At 42.7% G+C, this 18,117-nt stretch overlaps 1 protein-coding gene across 6 annotated transcripts; it reads right to left on the bottom strand.

The window, feature by feature from the left end:
* Positions 1 to 133: 133 nt before the first annotated feature.
* znf821 (zinc finger protein 821) lies at positions 134 to 18,112 on the bottom strand. 6 transcript variants are annotated; one of them, XM_069693499.1, is made up of 6 exons: positions 18,010 to 18,112; positions 8,669 to 8,800; positions 8,403 to 8,521; positions 6,874 to 6,972; positions 5,824 to 5,990; positions 134 to 4,361 (listed from the first exon to the last, which is right to left on the bottom strand). In XM_069693499.1, exons 1-6 carry the CDS (start codon positions 18,011 to 18,013, stop codon positions 3,401 to 3,403), a joined length of 1,482 nt encoding a protein of 493 aa, XP_069549600.1. In that variant the 5' UTR covers positions 18,014 to 18,112; the 3' UTR covers positions 134 to 3,400. The 6 variants fall into 6 exon arrangements, with proteins under 6 accessions (XP_069549600.1, XP_069549598.1, XP_069549599.1 ...); XM_069693497.1 differs by lacking the exon at positions 18,010 to 18,112 and adding an exon at positions 14,849 to 14,989; XM_069693498.1 differs by lacking the exon at positions 18,010 to 18,112 and adding an exon at positions 14,849 to 14,989 and having other exon boundaries at positions 8,403 to 8,518.
* Positions 18,113 to 18,117: the final 5 nt, after the last annotated feature.

Genomic DNA, 18,117 nt, shown 5'->3' with positions numbered 1-18,117 from the left:
ACAAAAGTGAGATACATCAAAATGTTAAGTAATGTTAAGCTGAGTTCAGGAGGTGTGTTGATGCCTTCACTGATAGAGAAGTCGGTCCATTCAAATAATTGTGTGCTTGTGTATATAATACAAAAGGCAAAGCTGAGGGAAACAATGCTGAACCAACATTGTAATAAATTCAATTTTTATTTCCACATTCTTTACCAGGTTTCATCAAGATCTGTACATCTGTTGATCCAGTAACAGAGGATGGCGTCCCCCAAAGTGCCATCCAGTCAGAATGCATTGATATCACAACGAGCATGTTGTCATTAGCAGTGTAGCTCATTCATTTGGCCTTGTTCAGAAAGATTTACGTTGTAAACATGGACATCGAGAGAAAATCCTGATAGAATTAATACAGAAAGGCCAACATTTTTAACATTTGAATGAGTAAACTGTAAAAAACAGGCAGGCATAAACTAACAGTAGAACACAAGCTCATATTGAACCATTCTAGGACAAGTGCAGTTTCACGACATGCAGTGCTTACCTAATCCAAACTGAGAGCGGTGCTCGTAACGTCACTTCAGAGTCCGCAGTACGTCCTTTGCAATAGTATGTCAGACCACAGACGCTGACGTCTTCTGTCCCATTATTCCACTGCAGGACAAAGGGGATCACAGCAATTTCAAAGAGCAACCTCTGAGAATACCTAGTATTCATAGTCTGAGAGTGGAGAGAAATAAATGACACCTGAAGCCTTTGTTGAGAGCACTGATCTGCCCTGGGTAGTGTGTCATGAATAGGATGGCAGTGAGACCCTGTTGCTTTTTATGTGCTGAGCTAGGAAGAGAAAACAAACTTCAGAGGACAAAGTGTCTCGAGAAAAGTCACACAAACTGCCTAAAAGGGTTCCCGTCACATGATATGACAGGTCTGTGAGTGAAACCTACGGACCAGGGTGTTGTATCTAGGCTCTGAGCCCTCTCACTGAGTTAAATTGCCTGAGAAGCTGAATTCTATACTTTGAAGTTTGTTTAAATTAAAGTCCCATTCTGCATAGTTTCAGTGAAAAGTGAAAGTTGTGTCCCTTAATAAATACCACATCTGTTGCATAGAGGTTTGATGCACTCCTAGAAAAGCCTCTGAGGATGAAACCAGAAGTCCCTCTATAGATATATATATATGTTTTTCTTCATTAATTTTGCTGTGACAAACGGGCGGGTAGACAGACTCTCGTCTAGGAGTGCCTCGAACAGAACCACTACTCGTCCTCGTCTCTGATAGAATATTTCTGAAACTACTCATTTGACGCTGTAAATGTTTTGCATCTGGAGAAGCAAAGTCAAGAAAAACAGGCAGGAAATGAAACAAGGGATATCCAAACATGGCCTCTAGTTAAAACAGTTTTGTACCAACTACGTAACCCCGAACACTTTCACAAGAAAAATATATTCACATCATATTGCATAAATATGTGCTGGAATGAGGTTAATGAATATAGATTATTCAAATCTCCAGGTATGGGCTGTATGTGTCATGAAATTAGCCCCAGTGCTCAGTAACGGATGAGAAAAGAAAAAGAGAAACATTGTTTTGTTCGTGTTAATAATTTCCACCTGTTAGGCGAGTCAATATTTCTGCTGAGATGCGGACATAGAAAAATAAACTTAAGTGGTACTGTTTAGACATTTTGAAGGTACTGCAGCCTTACAAAGCATGTGAGTGCTACACAAATTGCACAAAGCAGAGGTTGCATTACCTTTGCGTGATACTTTCCCTCCCACTTTCACGTTATTTACTCAGAAATCAGGAACACGAATGCATCTTAACGGGCAGAATTCAAGTAAAGTAACAAATTCTGAGGTCAACAGGTAACATGTTAGATACTGTGTCATTGCAACCACCTTTTACCGCAATATTCCTTAACACAATGAGCCCAAAATATACAAGAGGTAACTAATGTATTGTACAGTACAATAACAGCAGCACAGACTGAGTTTTTGTGAGCCAGAGAAAAGCTCTGTAACAGAAAGTACAAAATAAATGACATTGGCAAAATATTCGGTGTAAAAAAAAAAAAAAAAAAAAAAAAAAAAAGGAAAGAGATTGAAATCTTGGCAAAGAGAATGTAAAGAGGCGAATGCATTAAGATGAGGGGAATGTCGACCAACGCAGATGTTTTCAATAGGACAAACATTCAACATTCATCTGTTAAAGGTCCCATACTGTATGAATTCAAATTTCCCTTTCTTCTTTACTTACCAAGCGGGTGTAGAAGGTCTATGAATACTGTGAAAGTGTCAAATATTCAGTCCAATTAGAAATGCACACAGTCGATATATTCAGAAACACTGACATTTGAACCATCGGTTTGGACTTCCAAGAAGTGTGTGATGTCACAAACTAACACTTAAAAACAACGCATTCATTCTGTCTTGCAGCTAGCTACAAGACCACAGGAAACCTTCAGTTGGCTTGGGCGTGTGTCAATCAAAAACAGGCAGCCAATCAGAAGAGCGGATCAATGATAATAATCAATGTGCCGCTGTGCTCCAGAGAGAAGCTCAAGGGAGGAGACGTAAAACTATTAAAATGGCTTTTGGTACATAAAACCACAAAAAGACCTTCTTATGGAAACATTTTAAATATGGGACCTTTAAGGCTCCTGTTTACATTAACGCTGAAAAATACATGTTGAACGTTGGCGTTGGTAAATCAGTTGCTTCTATGAATGTTTGTGGCCTATTAAAATGCCTGAATGACAAATACATACAAAACAAATTGTGGAAAACAACCTGCATCCTGTGTAGTGGTGTACAGTACATGTAGAGCTTTGGAAGCTTGGAGTTGGAACGCAGTGAGCCACGGGACAGAGAAGGCGCCGCCACGGCGCCGGCTGAGGTAGTTGGACTGAACACGAACTTCCCAGGGACCCACGGTAGCAGCTTGAAGAGAGAGGTGTAGCTACCGGTAAATCCGAGTCACTGGGCTGGCGGAGTGGACCAGAGAGGAGGGGGCTGTGGCTACAAAGTCCCCGCTTCCCATCACTTAAGGTCCATGTGCAAAAGATTTTTTTTCCCTCCGGGGAGGTAAAACTGCTCCTACTAGAATGAACTGTGTTAAATCTGCTGGTCCACTGACAAACAGATAAATCTCTTTACAACATGCGCTTATGTCATCATCCATACAATATGAAACATTCTCAACCCTGTTCGCAGAGTTTTCTAGATGTAATAAATTAGAAACCGAAGAAGTTGTTGCTGTATTTAACAGAGCAGTTTGTTTGTGGAGCTGTTCGACACAGGCTGGGAGTTAAACCGGCAAGGAACGGTCCGCCGTGACCACGGCAGCCTGACGGTGCAGTGCAGAGGTTAATGATGCTGCTCGAAGCCAGTTGGTTCCCCCTCCAAGTAGCCCGGTCCAATTAGGGCAGCTTCATGAACAGGCCGTTATCAATGGAAGGGACAGGCATGGGGCAGGGGAACTGAAATAGACTCATGTCTGCTGTGAGGGCAGCCATCGCAGCGGGGTCGTGCTCTATCTGCGTCCTCAGAGCCGGGTCGATCTTCTCCAGGCGTCGCTTGATCCTCTTTGCCTCCCTCTCGCGGATCAGCCTGGCCTGCCTCTTCTCCGGGGTCTCGTTGGCCCTCTTCAGACGCATGGCCTCCCTGTCTCTCTGCAGCCTGCGTGCCCGCTGCTCCTCCGACTCCTGCATCCTCTGCATGCGTTTGGCCTCGCGGTCCCGCAGCCTCCTGATTTCCTTCTCTTCTTCCGACTCGCACGCCCGCTTGTTCTTCTTGGCCGTGCGCTCGCGCTCCAGACGCTGCATGCGAGCCTCCAACGGTTCGTTCTTCCTGCGCAGAGCCCATTTTCGCATCGGCGACTGGGCCTCCACCAACTGCTGGTAGGCCACGCAGCTGTTGCACACCAGCAGCACTCCGGCAGGGTACACCGGCATAGGGCTCAGGATGTCAGGGATCGGAGGAAGGCTGGAGGAAGAGGAGCTGAGGGCGTCGGGGATAGATGCGAGTGACGGCCCTTCAGAGAGGAGACTGTCGGGCAGTGAAGGGAAGGAGGGTCCTTGGTCAGAGCCTGAGCACGGTCCAGATCCCGGGTCATGGACATGACATGTTCTGGGGCCTTGACATGGGCTGGAGATGTGGCCCGGTCCCTGGCAGGTACGATGGGCTTGACATAGGTTGGGATTGGGTTCAGGCGCTTGACATGAGCGAGGACCCTGACATGAGCTGGGGCTTGGGCCCGGTCCGTGGCAGGAGTGAGTGCCGGTGCCCGGGCTGCTCATGGGGCTGCTGGACAGGGAACAGGTGTCCCCTCCACTGCTGACATCCATCCTGGTTGTGTCCAGGACATCTTTTAGCTTCTCCCTGAAACAGGATACAGCATTAATCATCTTGGTAAGAGTGAAACCTCCGTCCTTCTGGAGTGACAGTTCTACTGGAAGCATCACATCCCTGATTCAATGTTTGCTAGACACACTTCTCTATGTTAGAAGCTTCTTTCTACGTTGAATATAGTTTTTGGTTGTTTAGATTCATGCTTTACTTTTCACGTCCAGAGCCAATAATCACTTTTTATTGTGCATACTTAATAATAAAAGTGCTTCTATCAGTTTCCAACCGTCTGGAGCAGAGACTAAATACATCAGTTTGACAGCCAGTAATGTTGTCTCGTATTCTTGTCAGCCACTCGCCAACAGCTTGTTACAACCACCTGGTCCGCGTGGTCACGTGTTTTACTCCATTTTAGCGTCATCGATCAAGCTGCTGTTGATCATATCATGTGAAATCATTTTGTCCAAATGGGAAACGATGGTTGTTTTCATCGTACTCATTTTACAAACTAGTTGTTTTCGAGATGAACGAGGCGGTGCGTCACATGACCTCTGCTGAGCTGAGAGAAAAGTTTCCGACACCGTTAACAGCCAACCAGGAGGTGACTATTGTCAGATAACACTAAAAACGTGTGCTAGATGCTTATTCAGTTATTTTACTATACGTTGCTAGAACAACATCAGAATGGCTTTTCAAAACACATCGATGATGCGTCTTTTCTAATGTTCCCTCTGAGTTAATATCAGTGAACATGGTGTTCGGTGTAACACCTGCTTCTGCCAACTAAAATAGCTCAGGATTCTTCTCTCCGCTTATTTTTCAACTATGCATCCTGACCTTGCCAGTGCTGTTTATATTTGAAATGTAATGCTAGTTGCTAAGCAACATGCAAGTTTATTTCCATTAAATCTGTCATGGTACTAATTTTATTCATCCCTCATGTTCTGCCTAATCTCACACTTGGAGAACCACTGCTCTGTTGTGTCCGAGTTCTGTAGGAAAGACATCTTTTCACTTCATTTTCTGACGATTCAGAGTCTTGACTGTTTTACAACCTAAATATTTTTCTGGTGAAGGATTGTGGCCTTCACTTTATTTTCTGATGTATTCATTACACTCCTGCCAAAATCCTATTTTGATGTTCTATGAGGAATTACACAGCATCATTATAACAGTTTCTCCTTGTGAATCTGCTGTCTTTGTTCAAGGCTGATAAAGAATTCTGTTGTAGGCATCTTGACCTTGAGATATTGTTTGAAGTGCTATACGATTAATAAAAACTACAGGGGGAGGGGGACACTGTACTTTATATTATCAGATATAATTTATTATTTGTCTTTTATCCACTTAAACAGAGAGACTTTGAAGGTCGTAATAATAATAATAAGCTCGGCGACGACACATTAAAAAAACAAAAAAACACACACAAAAAAAACGTTGCCAACAATCTGCATGAAGGCCCCGAGACCAGCGCTGCAGCAGAGATGAGCCGAACCTGTTAAAGTTGTTGGTGTCGGTGAAGCGTGCACCACAGACAGCACAGTTGGAGAGGCGGTCCTCGGAGTGGATGAGAAGATGCCGGCCAAGTGAGCCAGGCGAACTCAGGGCTCGCCCACACACTGGGCACACATAGCTCTTGGTGTTGCTCATCATAGTCGTGTGCTGTTAAAGGCAGCAAAACAAGAGAAGAACCAGGAACTCAACGACAACATTAAAGGATGAAAACCCAATACTTTTTTTGTTGAAGTTGGTTCTCAAAATGTGTAAAGAACAAAATGATCCACAACAAATTATATTATCATTAAGAGGGAATTGCTGAACAAGCCGCAGCACTTTTCTGCTTGTGCACCTTTACAACACAACAATGGAAACATGTTAACACATATTAATGACCTAATTGAATTAATGAAGGTGCTTTTAATAATATTACCAACATTTCATTTCCCAATTGCTGCAAAATATTAGTGGAAATTGAGGGTGTGGTTGTAATGCACCGCACTATGCATGCTATAAGCATTACAAGTTTAGACATTTTTCAAGAAAAAAACCCAACTGCTCTAAATTGAAAACAAATGCCACTCAATCAATTGTGATTGTGAAACATGATTGAATAAAAGAATAAATAACAAAATTGTTTTACTTGAATGACTGAACATTTCAATTACTACAAATAATTTGAGTCTTGCAATTAACCACTGCAACATTCCTGAATGTGATTACTTGACAACTTTAACAGTAACTAACATAAGGATGTACTAATTAAAAAAAAAAAAAAAAACTTTGATTGGTTTAGACATTATTACAATTTGCGGTTCTCATAAAAAAAACATTGCAAAGAAAGACTCCTGTGAAGTGACGTGAAAACGTAAACAAGCTTGAATCAGACGAGTTAACACCTTCACCTGCATTTCAATGAAGTTCTGATGGTGAACATCTGATCTGCCGTTGATGTATTAGAAACACGCTGCAATTCATTTTCTAAAGCCGCTTGTTATTTTGATGGTTCTGTACTGGATCAGGAAAGGTGAGATAACGTTGTTCTCACCTGGTAGACATGGGAGATGAGCTTCTCGGGGCTGCTGAAATCCAGTGTGCAGAGAGGACAAACGAAGTTGATGCCGTGGTCGGCCCCTTCCTCACTCTCCTGAGGAAAGTTGAGTCCATTAAAAACACCTTTTAGAGCAAAACCGGCTGTATATGTGAAGTACACCCACTGTGCATCACAACTCTATACCTGGATATCAAATGCATTCTGGCAGTTAAGACAACAGATCTAAAAGTAGAAGCAGATTAAAAGACTTTTTTTGAGCTATTCACACATTCAAATTTACCGTTATTTGTGCAATAATCACTATTCATTTGGTTTAAGCACCAGACTGAAGACATGCCACTACGAGTTTCACAAGTTTCCACGTGAAGCACTTTCACAAGTGTTTGATGATGTGTTGAGTCCATGACGAAGCGAAATGATCCCAAGCCACAATAACTGACTGATAGTGACATGATGCTGCAATACAGAAAACCCTTTTCAAACAGACGGTCCAGGGAAGAAACATATTGGCTGAAACCACATGTGTCTATTTAAATGAAGTGCTTTTCTTTTTGTTTTCTTATTAACATAGTCGTAGATTTTAAAAGTCACAAGTTGTCACACCTTACAAAAGTACTCAATGGTCATAGGACATTTTAATGAAGATGTATCTATCAATTTTACTCATTCAACAAGAGAGATCTCAAAAGAGTAAAACATTTTAAATGGATGTTTAAGAAAACAATACCAAATACTGATGCTATTTAAAAAAAAAAATCGTTTATACAATAAAGACAAATAAAAAGGATGCCACACAAGTACAACATTTCTGTCTGAGCAGTTTATGATTATGTGAAGCATGGTTTGTCTTTCACAATTTGAATGAGGAGGAAATACTTTGAAAATATCAGATAACACATCAGCACTTCCTGTTCTTGCTCACCACCACAGAAGTTCATTCAGATCATCTGCTGTGAATCCACCGTTAAATGGACATGTTCATCCACTTTTAACTAAACATGTTAAAACTGCAAAAGACACTGCAGAAGCATACGCTCCTGTTATAAACATTAAACACAGAGTGGACATCTGCATGCAAATCAGTATTCACATCAACTGATGTTTCATGCACAACTGGTGGAGCAAAGTTGGACAAAAAAAAAACCCTGCCGCTATTAAGTTGATCATTTTTTCCTGCCCACGCAAGTCTTGCCACGACAATCACCTCGTTTTATAAACCACATGTCTCAAAATGAAACAGGTGACCTGCACAGAGATGCGGGGCAAAGCATTATCAAACATTTTTCTTTCTGGAGTCTTTGTTTGTTCGATCATTTCACACACAAAACTCTGTTCACGGTCGCCTGCAGTGTAACGTATGAGCAGTATTCAAACTAATTAAAGAAAGGGCAAAATATTGTCAAAGAAATATAAAATACCACTATGAACAGAAGTGGTACAATCATAAAAAACATGATGATCAAAGTTGCCTCTGTGACTCCAGACAATTTGTGTGTTAGTTTGGTGTGACTGTGCCCTCTCACCTCTTTGACTCCCGCTCCCTGTAGGCGGCACTGTGTTCTCTTGGTGGTCATGTGGTCGTCGGCAGAGGTGTTGGAGGACGAGTCTTCACCGTGGTTGTCAAGGTCACTATCGCTGTCTTCTATGGAGGCAAACATAGCCCTATCAATACAGACAGACAACAGAACACAGAGCAGGGCTTACTCTCACTAACACCCCACGGTCCGAAGACGTGCCTACAGAGTGCATCCGGTGCTTCCCCGTCCCATCCCGTCCCTCCATCCTGTACCTGAGAGGCTATCCTGCCCGTGGACCTCCTGGGAGTTGTTGCTGCAGCATTCACTGTCTTCGGTGAACTCGTCCCTGCCATCCATGTTAATAGTGTGCTGAAGTCCTGTGATGCCTGAAGTGTGGAATGGCCCTGAAAACACAAAGACAGCAACAGTCAGAGCGATGTTTGTTTCCAGTGAGTACTATGGGCTGTTCTCACAGTAGAGAAATAGATTGTTCACACCTGCGTGATCCAATCACAAGTGGACAGCTCTTATACGTTCAGCCACTCACACCTGGCATGATCAGTGCCCTCTTGTGATTGGATCCGACTCGTCTCTGCAGCCTCATTTCATGTTTATCAGGAGTATTTCACGTCTGAATAAAAGTACGGCGAGTTTGCAATTCCCGATCTGAACTGTCAAGCCCCATGTGGTTCAGGCTCAGACTGTTTTGGGTTTGAGAGAGTCGGTCCTGCGCTGCGGTGGATAAATGAACTGTGCGAGGGGGCGGAGAAAAAGTAAACCTTGACGAGGCTTTGGTGGAACAGGCGTCACATAGCAGCTTTATAGCCACGAGTTCATGTACTAATGAACCTGCTGTGAGGTGACGGTAACATGTGGTACATGTGAGAGATACCTATTATGTCATTATTTATTCATTGGACATCAGTTGAGTAGGCGGTCCTTCAATGTGGTCCGGGACGCATTTGCGTTCACATATGTGAAAGAACGTGGTCAGAGCAGATTGGATGTCAAAGCTACTCGGGTGCGTTCACACCTGTTCTGAGCTGACCGCTTGTGATTGGGTCACCCAGGACGGATGTTAATGCCGACTGTAAACAGTCTAAAAGTGAGGAGTGCAGTCAGGTGACACCTGGTATGCCAGCAACAATTGTCCCCTCGGTTACTAGCATAGCTGTACACTTTGCTCAACACTAGGAGTGATGGAGATAACAACATGTGATAATGTAAAGCTGTCGATACTCAGAGATCGTGTATTGGCCCCTTTATTAGAACAATGAAAGACGAAGGATGAATCGATCAATTGATGATGTGACAGACTAAAGAACTGAAAATACTTTATGTTTACAGCTGAAAATGTCTGCAGCACATGAACGGGAGACCAAACCTTTCCGTCAAGTTTCATAATTTAGAAAACAGTTTTTGTGTGATGATGCACTGCAGTGTCCTGCATACCATAAACCGCACAGGCAGAACATACAGTAAGTGTATCTGTGGTGGCGCCACCCCCTCCCGACGGAAAAAAAAAATAACACTCCTTACAATGAGCTGATTCATAACACTTCAATAAATGAAGTCTGCCACCTTTTTACCCATACGTTGCATTCAGCATAAAAGTGCTTTATCGCCATAGCAACATCACCTACTGTCATAGCATACCACAAGAAGGTATGAATTTTTCTATACCAGTGCATTCACCTATAGCTGAGTGTTCTGGTTTTGTCCAAGCTTTTATAATAATTAACACTAAATAAATAATAATAATAATAATAAATAACAATTTTCTATTTGATTGAACACCAACTGGCAGAGACTATTACAGTAATATAATTTGCAGATATACGTAAAACCTATGATCAGGACAACACAGTCCACCAAAAACAACGCTGTCTCAGACGGTAAATTATTGATGCAATTCTGCATTTTTTTTTTTCCCCCTGAGACTTTTGGGAATCACTCACAATGAAGAGCTTCTTCACAGGAAGCCTGAAACACAACCCCCATGCTGAACCAACAAGGCAAACCCAATGACATATATGCAGGCACAACTTCATTTGCATCCCAACCCCCACTTTTTCCACACACGTATATGCTGGCAGATACATGCTCGCTGTTCCAACAGCCATGCAGTCCCACGGGGAAGCAGCCTGCACTCCTCTCCTCCAGCTAACTGCCTAGCTCCTCCATGTTTCTCTCTCTCTCTCCCAGTACCACCCACACACTGAACAGCCTGGCTCGCCCTCTGTCCACCCTGCTTACATCTAGCTCTGACTACCTCCATAGCTATACCATCAGCTCAGAGGGGGAGGACAAGGCTTCTCATACCATGACAGCCCATATGTGTCTCATTTCCATCTTTGTTATGTAGTCGCACATTTGGTTGCAGGATGCTTCCACTTCTCTGCTTAAGCACCTGACCCTGCAAACCTGTATTTGACTGGAAGTGCTGCTTGATTTGGAGGCCGTTTTGGTGAAGGCATCTTTTGGCATTCGCACCGTAGGAACATCCCACTACAGATATCTAAAATTAATGATGGCTTAAAATCCAATTTCCTTCCCTTGTGCTCTCTGTCTCCATTAACACCGATGAGAGATGAGAGAGATCCTGACTTCACTTTACCTGAGACAGACAGGTAATTACAGCCCTCATTACAATCCTGAGGTACACACACACACACACACACACACACACACACACACACACACACACACACACACACACACACACACACACACACACACACACACTCTCTATCTCTCTCTGTGTGTCTCTGTGTCTGTGAAGCCAGAAGTATAATCTTGAGGTTTGTTGTTGTGCTGTTCAGCTCCTGGTGAGTTGGTATGTGAACACTGTTTGGGTCTTTTTCCCAGAGACCCAAACATTCATCAGCAGTGGTAGAGAGGGTATTGAACTATGAACTACTACAACAAGCTGGCTTCTCGGCACATAGCCAATGATTGATGTGTGAGAGATACCCATCCCCCCACTGCTAGGGCTCTGTCTGTACATCTGTCTCTCCTCCCTCCTCCCCCCCCACACCCCCCTTCGGTCTCTGCCACTGTGATGTTATCTCTGAGTCTGTGTGTCTGTAGGCAGGAGGTGACGCAGTGTCTGACTGAATCCAGACAAAGAGACAAACTCATCAGCCAACAGACACACAGAAGAGGGAGAGGGGAGGGGAGGTGTGTGTGTGTGTGTGTGTGTGTGTGTGTGTGTGTGTGTGTGTGTGTGTGTGTGTGTGTGTGTGTGTGTGTGTGTGTGTGTGTGTGTGTGTGTGTGTGTGTGGGGTTAGAGTGCAAAACAAAACAGACAAAAGACAGAATGCCAAAACTCCACTCAAACACCAAGCAACAGGGGTCCTGTTGAATTCAAAGGCCCCTCCTTCTCCTTTTTCAGCTGCCCTCCCCTCCAAAACACACATGCAGACACACAACACTGTCTGAATCTGCAGGAAGTGCTGGGGCCCCTTGTCTTACACACACACACACACACACACACACACACACACACACACACACACACACACACACACACACACACACACACACACACACACACACTGATGAGAAAGAGGATGGTGCCCCGCAATCTGATCAATTCTCCCTCTGATTAACGGGTGACCTCATACTCCAGAAAAGATGAAGTGATTAAACACTTATCTTGACTTTCTATGGTTAGTTTGGTGCCTGAGGTGAGCCTAAAGTCTCACTGACAAACACGACAAAAAGAATAATTACATATTTACACTGGGATTTTGATCCAGCCTGAAGACCGTCATCGTGAAATCACATGACTTTCACAAATAATCAGGAAACATTGGCGCTGCTGAAAAACAGTCAAAACATTGGAGGGAAACTGGAGTACGAGAAACTATTTAAAACTGCGCTTTTCACATTTCCCAACGTAAAAAAACAATGTAGATATATACATATAACAAAAAGCATCGCTTCTGCATTCACATGTGCCGTCATACTCAAGAATTTGTTTTTTTCTGAAATGAAAGTGTTTGTTGTGATTGGCACCAGGGAAGCAGTTGAGTTTTTCAGTATGTTTACTTCTAGGTGCAAAATATTTATGAGACCACAGCAATACTGTCAAACAAACTGATGTCTATAAACTGTCAACCTGCAGGACACTCGGCTGCAGAAAGCACTCAAGTGTCCTGCGGTTCTTCTCCGTGTTGTTGAGCATCAAACTCAAGGAGGAACACAAATAACTGGATGGACAGCACTGTTGTAGCATTGTCTGGAATTCCCTGTGTGTGTGTGTGTGTGTGTGTGTGTGTGTGTGTGTGTGTGTGTGTGTGTGTGTGTGTGTGTGTGTGTGTGTGTGTGTGTGTGTGTCAGCCCACCCGCCTGTCAGACTGTCTCCCTGCCTGTCTGGTCTGTCAGTCTGTCTGTCTGGTCTGACCCTCTCAGGAGGGGGGAGGGGCTCTGTGCATGCAATTCATGCCTCATGAGAAAAGACAGGTAAAACAATCAAGGCAAAGCAGAGGAAAGTCAGTGTGCAAAACACAGTGACACAGTGGGAGGTATGGTGAAGTCTCAACAACTGTTGTGGTGTTTGTCTTCTTCTCTCATGCCAGCATGACTCTGTATTAAGACCTCCAGAGTGTTTTCAGCTCCCACTCTGGACTGTTGTAGGTGTTACGGAGCAACAAATGAGCTCATTAGTTTACAGGGATTACTGCTGTCGCAATGGGAGAGATGTATTTCTACAGCAGTTTCAACTAACTGTTTAGAAAGGAGGGCTGCAGCATCCATTGCCTCAGTAGATTATGCTGGGCAATCCCCCCCCCAGGAGCCAAAAACTTGCTTAAGATAAGAGGTTGGCATGCTGTCCACCAGCGAGGGGATCCTGGCAGAAGGCCTGAAGCTAAGTCACTCACATCCAGGGACTCCGACAATTTGTCTACAACAGGGTCTCCTCAGGATTCCTGGCATCTGTTTCAATCCAAATTTAGATTTTATTAAATCTGAGACCATTTTGAAGTCATTACGGAAAATGTATTTAAATAATTACCCCCGGGTCCAAGGTCCATTATTCAACAGCTTGTTTAGTCAGTCTAAGACATTTCACCTCTCATCACAGCTGAAGAAGCCTTTGGACTGAGAGGTGAAACATCTTTGAGAACTTTGAGTGAGTCCAGGAGCTTTAGGATAAAACTTAGATTGACCAGAACTTGGATGAAGGAGAATCTTAAAACAGCTCGTTTTGTCTCACCAACAGTCCAAATACTCACTTCACAAATATATCAGACACAAGCAGCAACGTCTCACATCTGATTATTGGAAACCAGAGGTGTTTGCTTTTGCAGATGGTGTATTTGCTTAAAAAGAAAAACAGCTCATTACTCAACTATCAAAATTGATGACAACTGACAAACTAATCAACTTATTGTTTCGGCTCTACTGGAGTACATGCAAGTATTAGTGCCAGTGATGGTGTGCAGGGAGGCCCTACAGATATAAAAGATGCTCGAGGACACTAAGCCCATCAGAAAAAACTCGCCAGAAGATAATCAATACCAGAAAGTCCACACGAAAGTCCGTATCGTGTTCACGTAGCAAGAAACACTGTAGATGTCTCATTTTATAAAGGGAGGACAGGAGGACTGACAGAAACACTGAAATACAAGGCAAGTGCACATTTCCTTAATAGTAGTGGCTTTCATTAGTAATCTTGCTCATTGTGTGCTTTTCTGCAGTCTTGTGCTGTATCTGGACCAGCAGCATGCAGATCCACTGTGTGCACGAGTTGGAAAGCTTGTCCGCTCTGATCGGGCTGCAACAACACGGCGGAGACGTATCTACGCAGTAAAACGGTTCGCCACAAGCCCTGACACACTGAAGGAGATAACATCACACGGATTATTGTGAAACTCTGCACACAAACTTATCAATTCAAACAGAGAGATATTTACACATTCGCACTGCACGAGAGATCGAGCTGATGAGCAGCACCATGATAAGAGATTTTATATGACTTGATGATTTCAACAACAGGCCCACTATTTGTCTCTTTTGTTTTTAATACATTTGCAACTGTAGCTGCATAGCTCCTCAAGATTGTATTGTAGATTAATAGAAATAAATTAAATCCCAAATCAGTCACTTAAGTCTTATGCTGTATTCTCACACAAACTACACAATGAAGAAAACTTCAACTGTTTTTTTTTTTTAAATGCAAACTCAAATTAGGTGATATTTAAAAAGGTCAGCTGCTAACGAAACATACAACAACAACAACAAAAATCTGATGGTAAGTCACGAAGAGCGTTTAGTTTCATACATCTGGAAGATTTATAACAAGCAGAGGACAACAGGGAAGACAACTGGTAATGCAGGTCGGCACGGAGATCAACATATTGCTGTCAAGCAGCCAAAGTGCACACGGATGAGGGACGTGACATGGATGAATAAGTCGTGAAAGAGACAATACCTGGGATACCTACAGTTAACTTTGAAGGGGTTGGTCTGTTTCCTCCTGGACATATTATTGCCCACTGCCGGTAAAAAAAAAGAAAGAAAAAAGACTGTAATGTCCTGACGGTTCCCCTGAAACCAGTCCAGGTGTATTCCGCACTGAGGGGACAGATGATGAACGGAAGGAAGGAGGAAAAAAAAAAAAAAAAAAACGTGATCAAACCGTCAACTCGATCAGCAGAATCGGGAACGTTCACGGAGGTAAACAGAAATGAGAAACGACAACACGAAAGAGTCACATTCTTGCGGCTTTTCTGTGTTCAAAAAAAAAAAGAGCCCCGTCTCCAGCCGATCAGGGGGTTTAAAATGATGTCCAAGCCCGACCAGAGAGACGCCGAGCAGCCCCGAGCTGCTCCGATCCCGAGCCGCTGGCAGCCGCGCGCACACTGCAGCGATGCACGAGCTCAGCTGATCTCTATCGTGAAATCAAAGAAGCCACGCCGAACAGCATTGTGGGATGTGCAGAGGGTGGGGGAGGGGTGGGGTGGGGGGGTTATGCTCAAGATACTATGCTGCGTTCAAGGCGTACAGGAGAGAAAGAAAAAAAAAATACAACGCCATAGAAAACGCTCCAAAGATGTCCAAATACTCAGTGCTCCTGTAGCTTCACAGAGGAGTCATAATATCTAAATTGGTCGATATCTCAAAATGATATGAATCAAAATATATCTAGGCTGATAATTTCAAGATTGTCATTAAAAGAGGATACAGGCCTATTTAGTATTTCAATAATCTGCATTAATGTAACTAACACATTACAGTATGTTTTAAACATTACAAATTAAGTGAAAGTAAGTGGATACAAGTAATTTGATATCAGTAAGTGGGCGGGTTTTTTTTTTTAAACTCCCATTTTCAAGGTCAGTATTGAACTTTCTTGTTTAACGTTAATAAGTCATAAAGGTGCTAAAACATGACCCCATAACAGCTAATAGGTTTGCATCATCCCTGATAAAGACAGATGCAGTCAAAAGCTCCAGAAAAAAGGCTAGTGAGTGTACCTTGAGCAGAATTGGGTCCAAATAATAAAATAAAATGCCTTATCTGCATTATTATTCTATCAAAACCTGTACTTTGTGTTTTCTCAAGAAAATCTTGTATTATAAATGTAAATAAAAACAAATATTGAAAATTAATGAGTACTATTTGTTCCCCCCAGTTACTGCACTTACACACTTGATTAGTGAGGTACACTAATACATTTGTGTTGCCATCACACAAAGACTATACAGCCATAAAAAAAAAAAACAACAGGAAGCTGCATTTGGCCATAGTTTCAAAATGCACTTTTTTTTCCCCTTCCTGAATAGAAACAGGAGAAATTGTTTATAAAATATACACCTAAAATGACCCATTCATTTAGTTGTTAATTAACTATGATCAAGTTATGTTATGAGTAGGACATTTTACACTTGAAAGAAATCTTGTCAAAGCCCTCTGGTGGACAAGCCATTCAATGGCACCACTGTTCCTAAATTGCCTTGAAGGCACAATATGTCATAGACAGATATCTGCATCGGCAGATTCTGACATACTGTATCTGTGATGACCTAATTACAAGGCAGACAGATAACAAGGACTCTCATGTGAATATCTCTGATTCTGAGAGGAAATGATTTGCCTCATAAAGCACAATTGATGTTTATGGGTCAATTCGGCCACATTGTTTAGATAGTGGCATTGCTGTGTCTACTTTTATGGTCAATGCTGAATACTTTAATTACGTGAATTCATTTTAATTCAAATCTACTCTATGAAAATACGGTTTAGACACAAAATTCTAAGATGTCGATATCTACAAAACTGGCCACATTAAACTAAAACCATCAGCGTGGCGAAGCACCACCTGTAATATTTGATAAAATATGTTCTAATTTGGGTGAAATTTGGGAGCTGAAATTTCAGGTTTGAGGGGATTCGTTTTACAAGTTATCTGGATATCTTTATAGAAGAATAGAATGTTCAACCAGATGACAAGCCTCTGGGATAGAGGGTCAAAAATATAAAATAATTACGAGAAGGGTGTGGATGCTGACATTGTGTTAGTATGCACTTTAATGTTTACGTTATGACTGACAACAGGGCTGAGTACATTTCAGAAAAAGGCTTGAGGCAAAATGAATTCATTAAATTCCTTGTATGCAAAAATCAGCATCAAGTTATCTACACAAAAACTTTTAAATGTATTTTAGAATAACCCTGTTTATTTGTCTGCCGCAGTCCAAAGATGTGTCATTTTATCGGACACTTGATAGTTAGAGATGCGAGTTGTTTTCCGTGATGTAGCCCAGTGATTAATTGCAGGGATCTATCTCCCTCCCTTCCTGTGTTTCCTAGAATAGCTTTGAGCCCCCCCGTTCAGCTCGAATAGGAATATGTTCGTATGAATTTCACTCTTCACATTCTTAATACAGCAAATCACAGTGAAGCCCAAAGCACGGGTTTCTGAATATTTACCTGAAAGCTTGAGGTTAATGACATCTTTTACAACAACAACATCTGACACGTTTGGTCACAATTACTCTCAATCACACAATCCAATCATATCACCAATCTAAATATTATCAGCATCCAAGAACACGTTCACAGCGTTATTTACTCAGACTTGGACCTAAACCTGATTGACTAATGGTGAATAAACTATTAATGAAGCCCAGCCTACAGGGTTACTTTGTTGCACAGCACAGTAATACCGCTAGGTGGCGCCACAAACCACTGGACCACCAATGTCATAACATTGCATGTAGTCGTCATCATTGACTGCCACGAGTAAACTGACCGCAGCACGACATTGATGGGGAGGTAGAAAATGTACCCTTCCGCAAGGTTTGTCGAAAAATATGCAATCTCAACAAAATAATCTCGGGTCGTCGTGAAATTCACGCTTTGTACGATGAGTGACAGACAACGCGCATGAATTGAAAGCCACGTTACGCGCATTTATTCGGTCGCTTAGCCGACGAGGATCAGTGCGACAACGTCAGCTCGGTGGCTAACGCTGACAAACCGTTAGCTCTTTATAGTCGATGCGAGAACGATGGAAGAGGACGGAGCCTCGCTAGCAAATCAGTAAACAATGAGCAGGATTTAAAGTCCTCTGACGATCACCGACACACAACGCGACTCTTACCCATGGTGTCCAGCGAACACTGGCATATCAGGGGTGGGAGTCTCGGGCGGAGGTACAGACTGTGATGAAGTCCTCCGGTCCGGGCTGAACGTTAACTGTAACGCTGAT

This window comes from Brachyistius frenatus, unplaced genomic scaffold, assembly GCF_029030835.1.
Source record: "Brachyistius frenatus isolate BFR_SWC_R1_liver_20210118 unplaced genomic scaffold, ASM2903083v1 Contig_15, whole genome shotgun sequence".
Lineage (NCBI taxonomy): Eukaryota > Metazoa > Chordata > Actinopteri > Embiotocidae > Brachyistius > Brachyistius frenatus.
The sequence above is the reverse complement of the archived record's forward strand: the minus strand, read 5'-3'. Positions and strand labels throughout refer to the sequence as shown.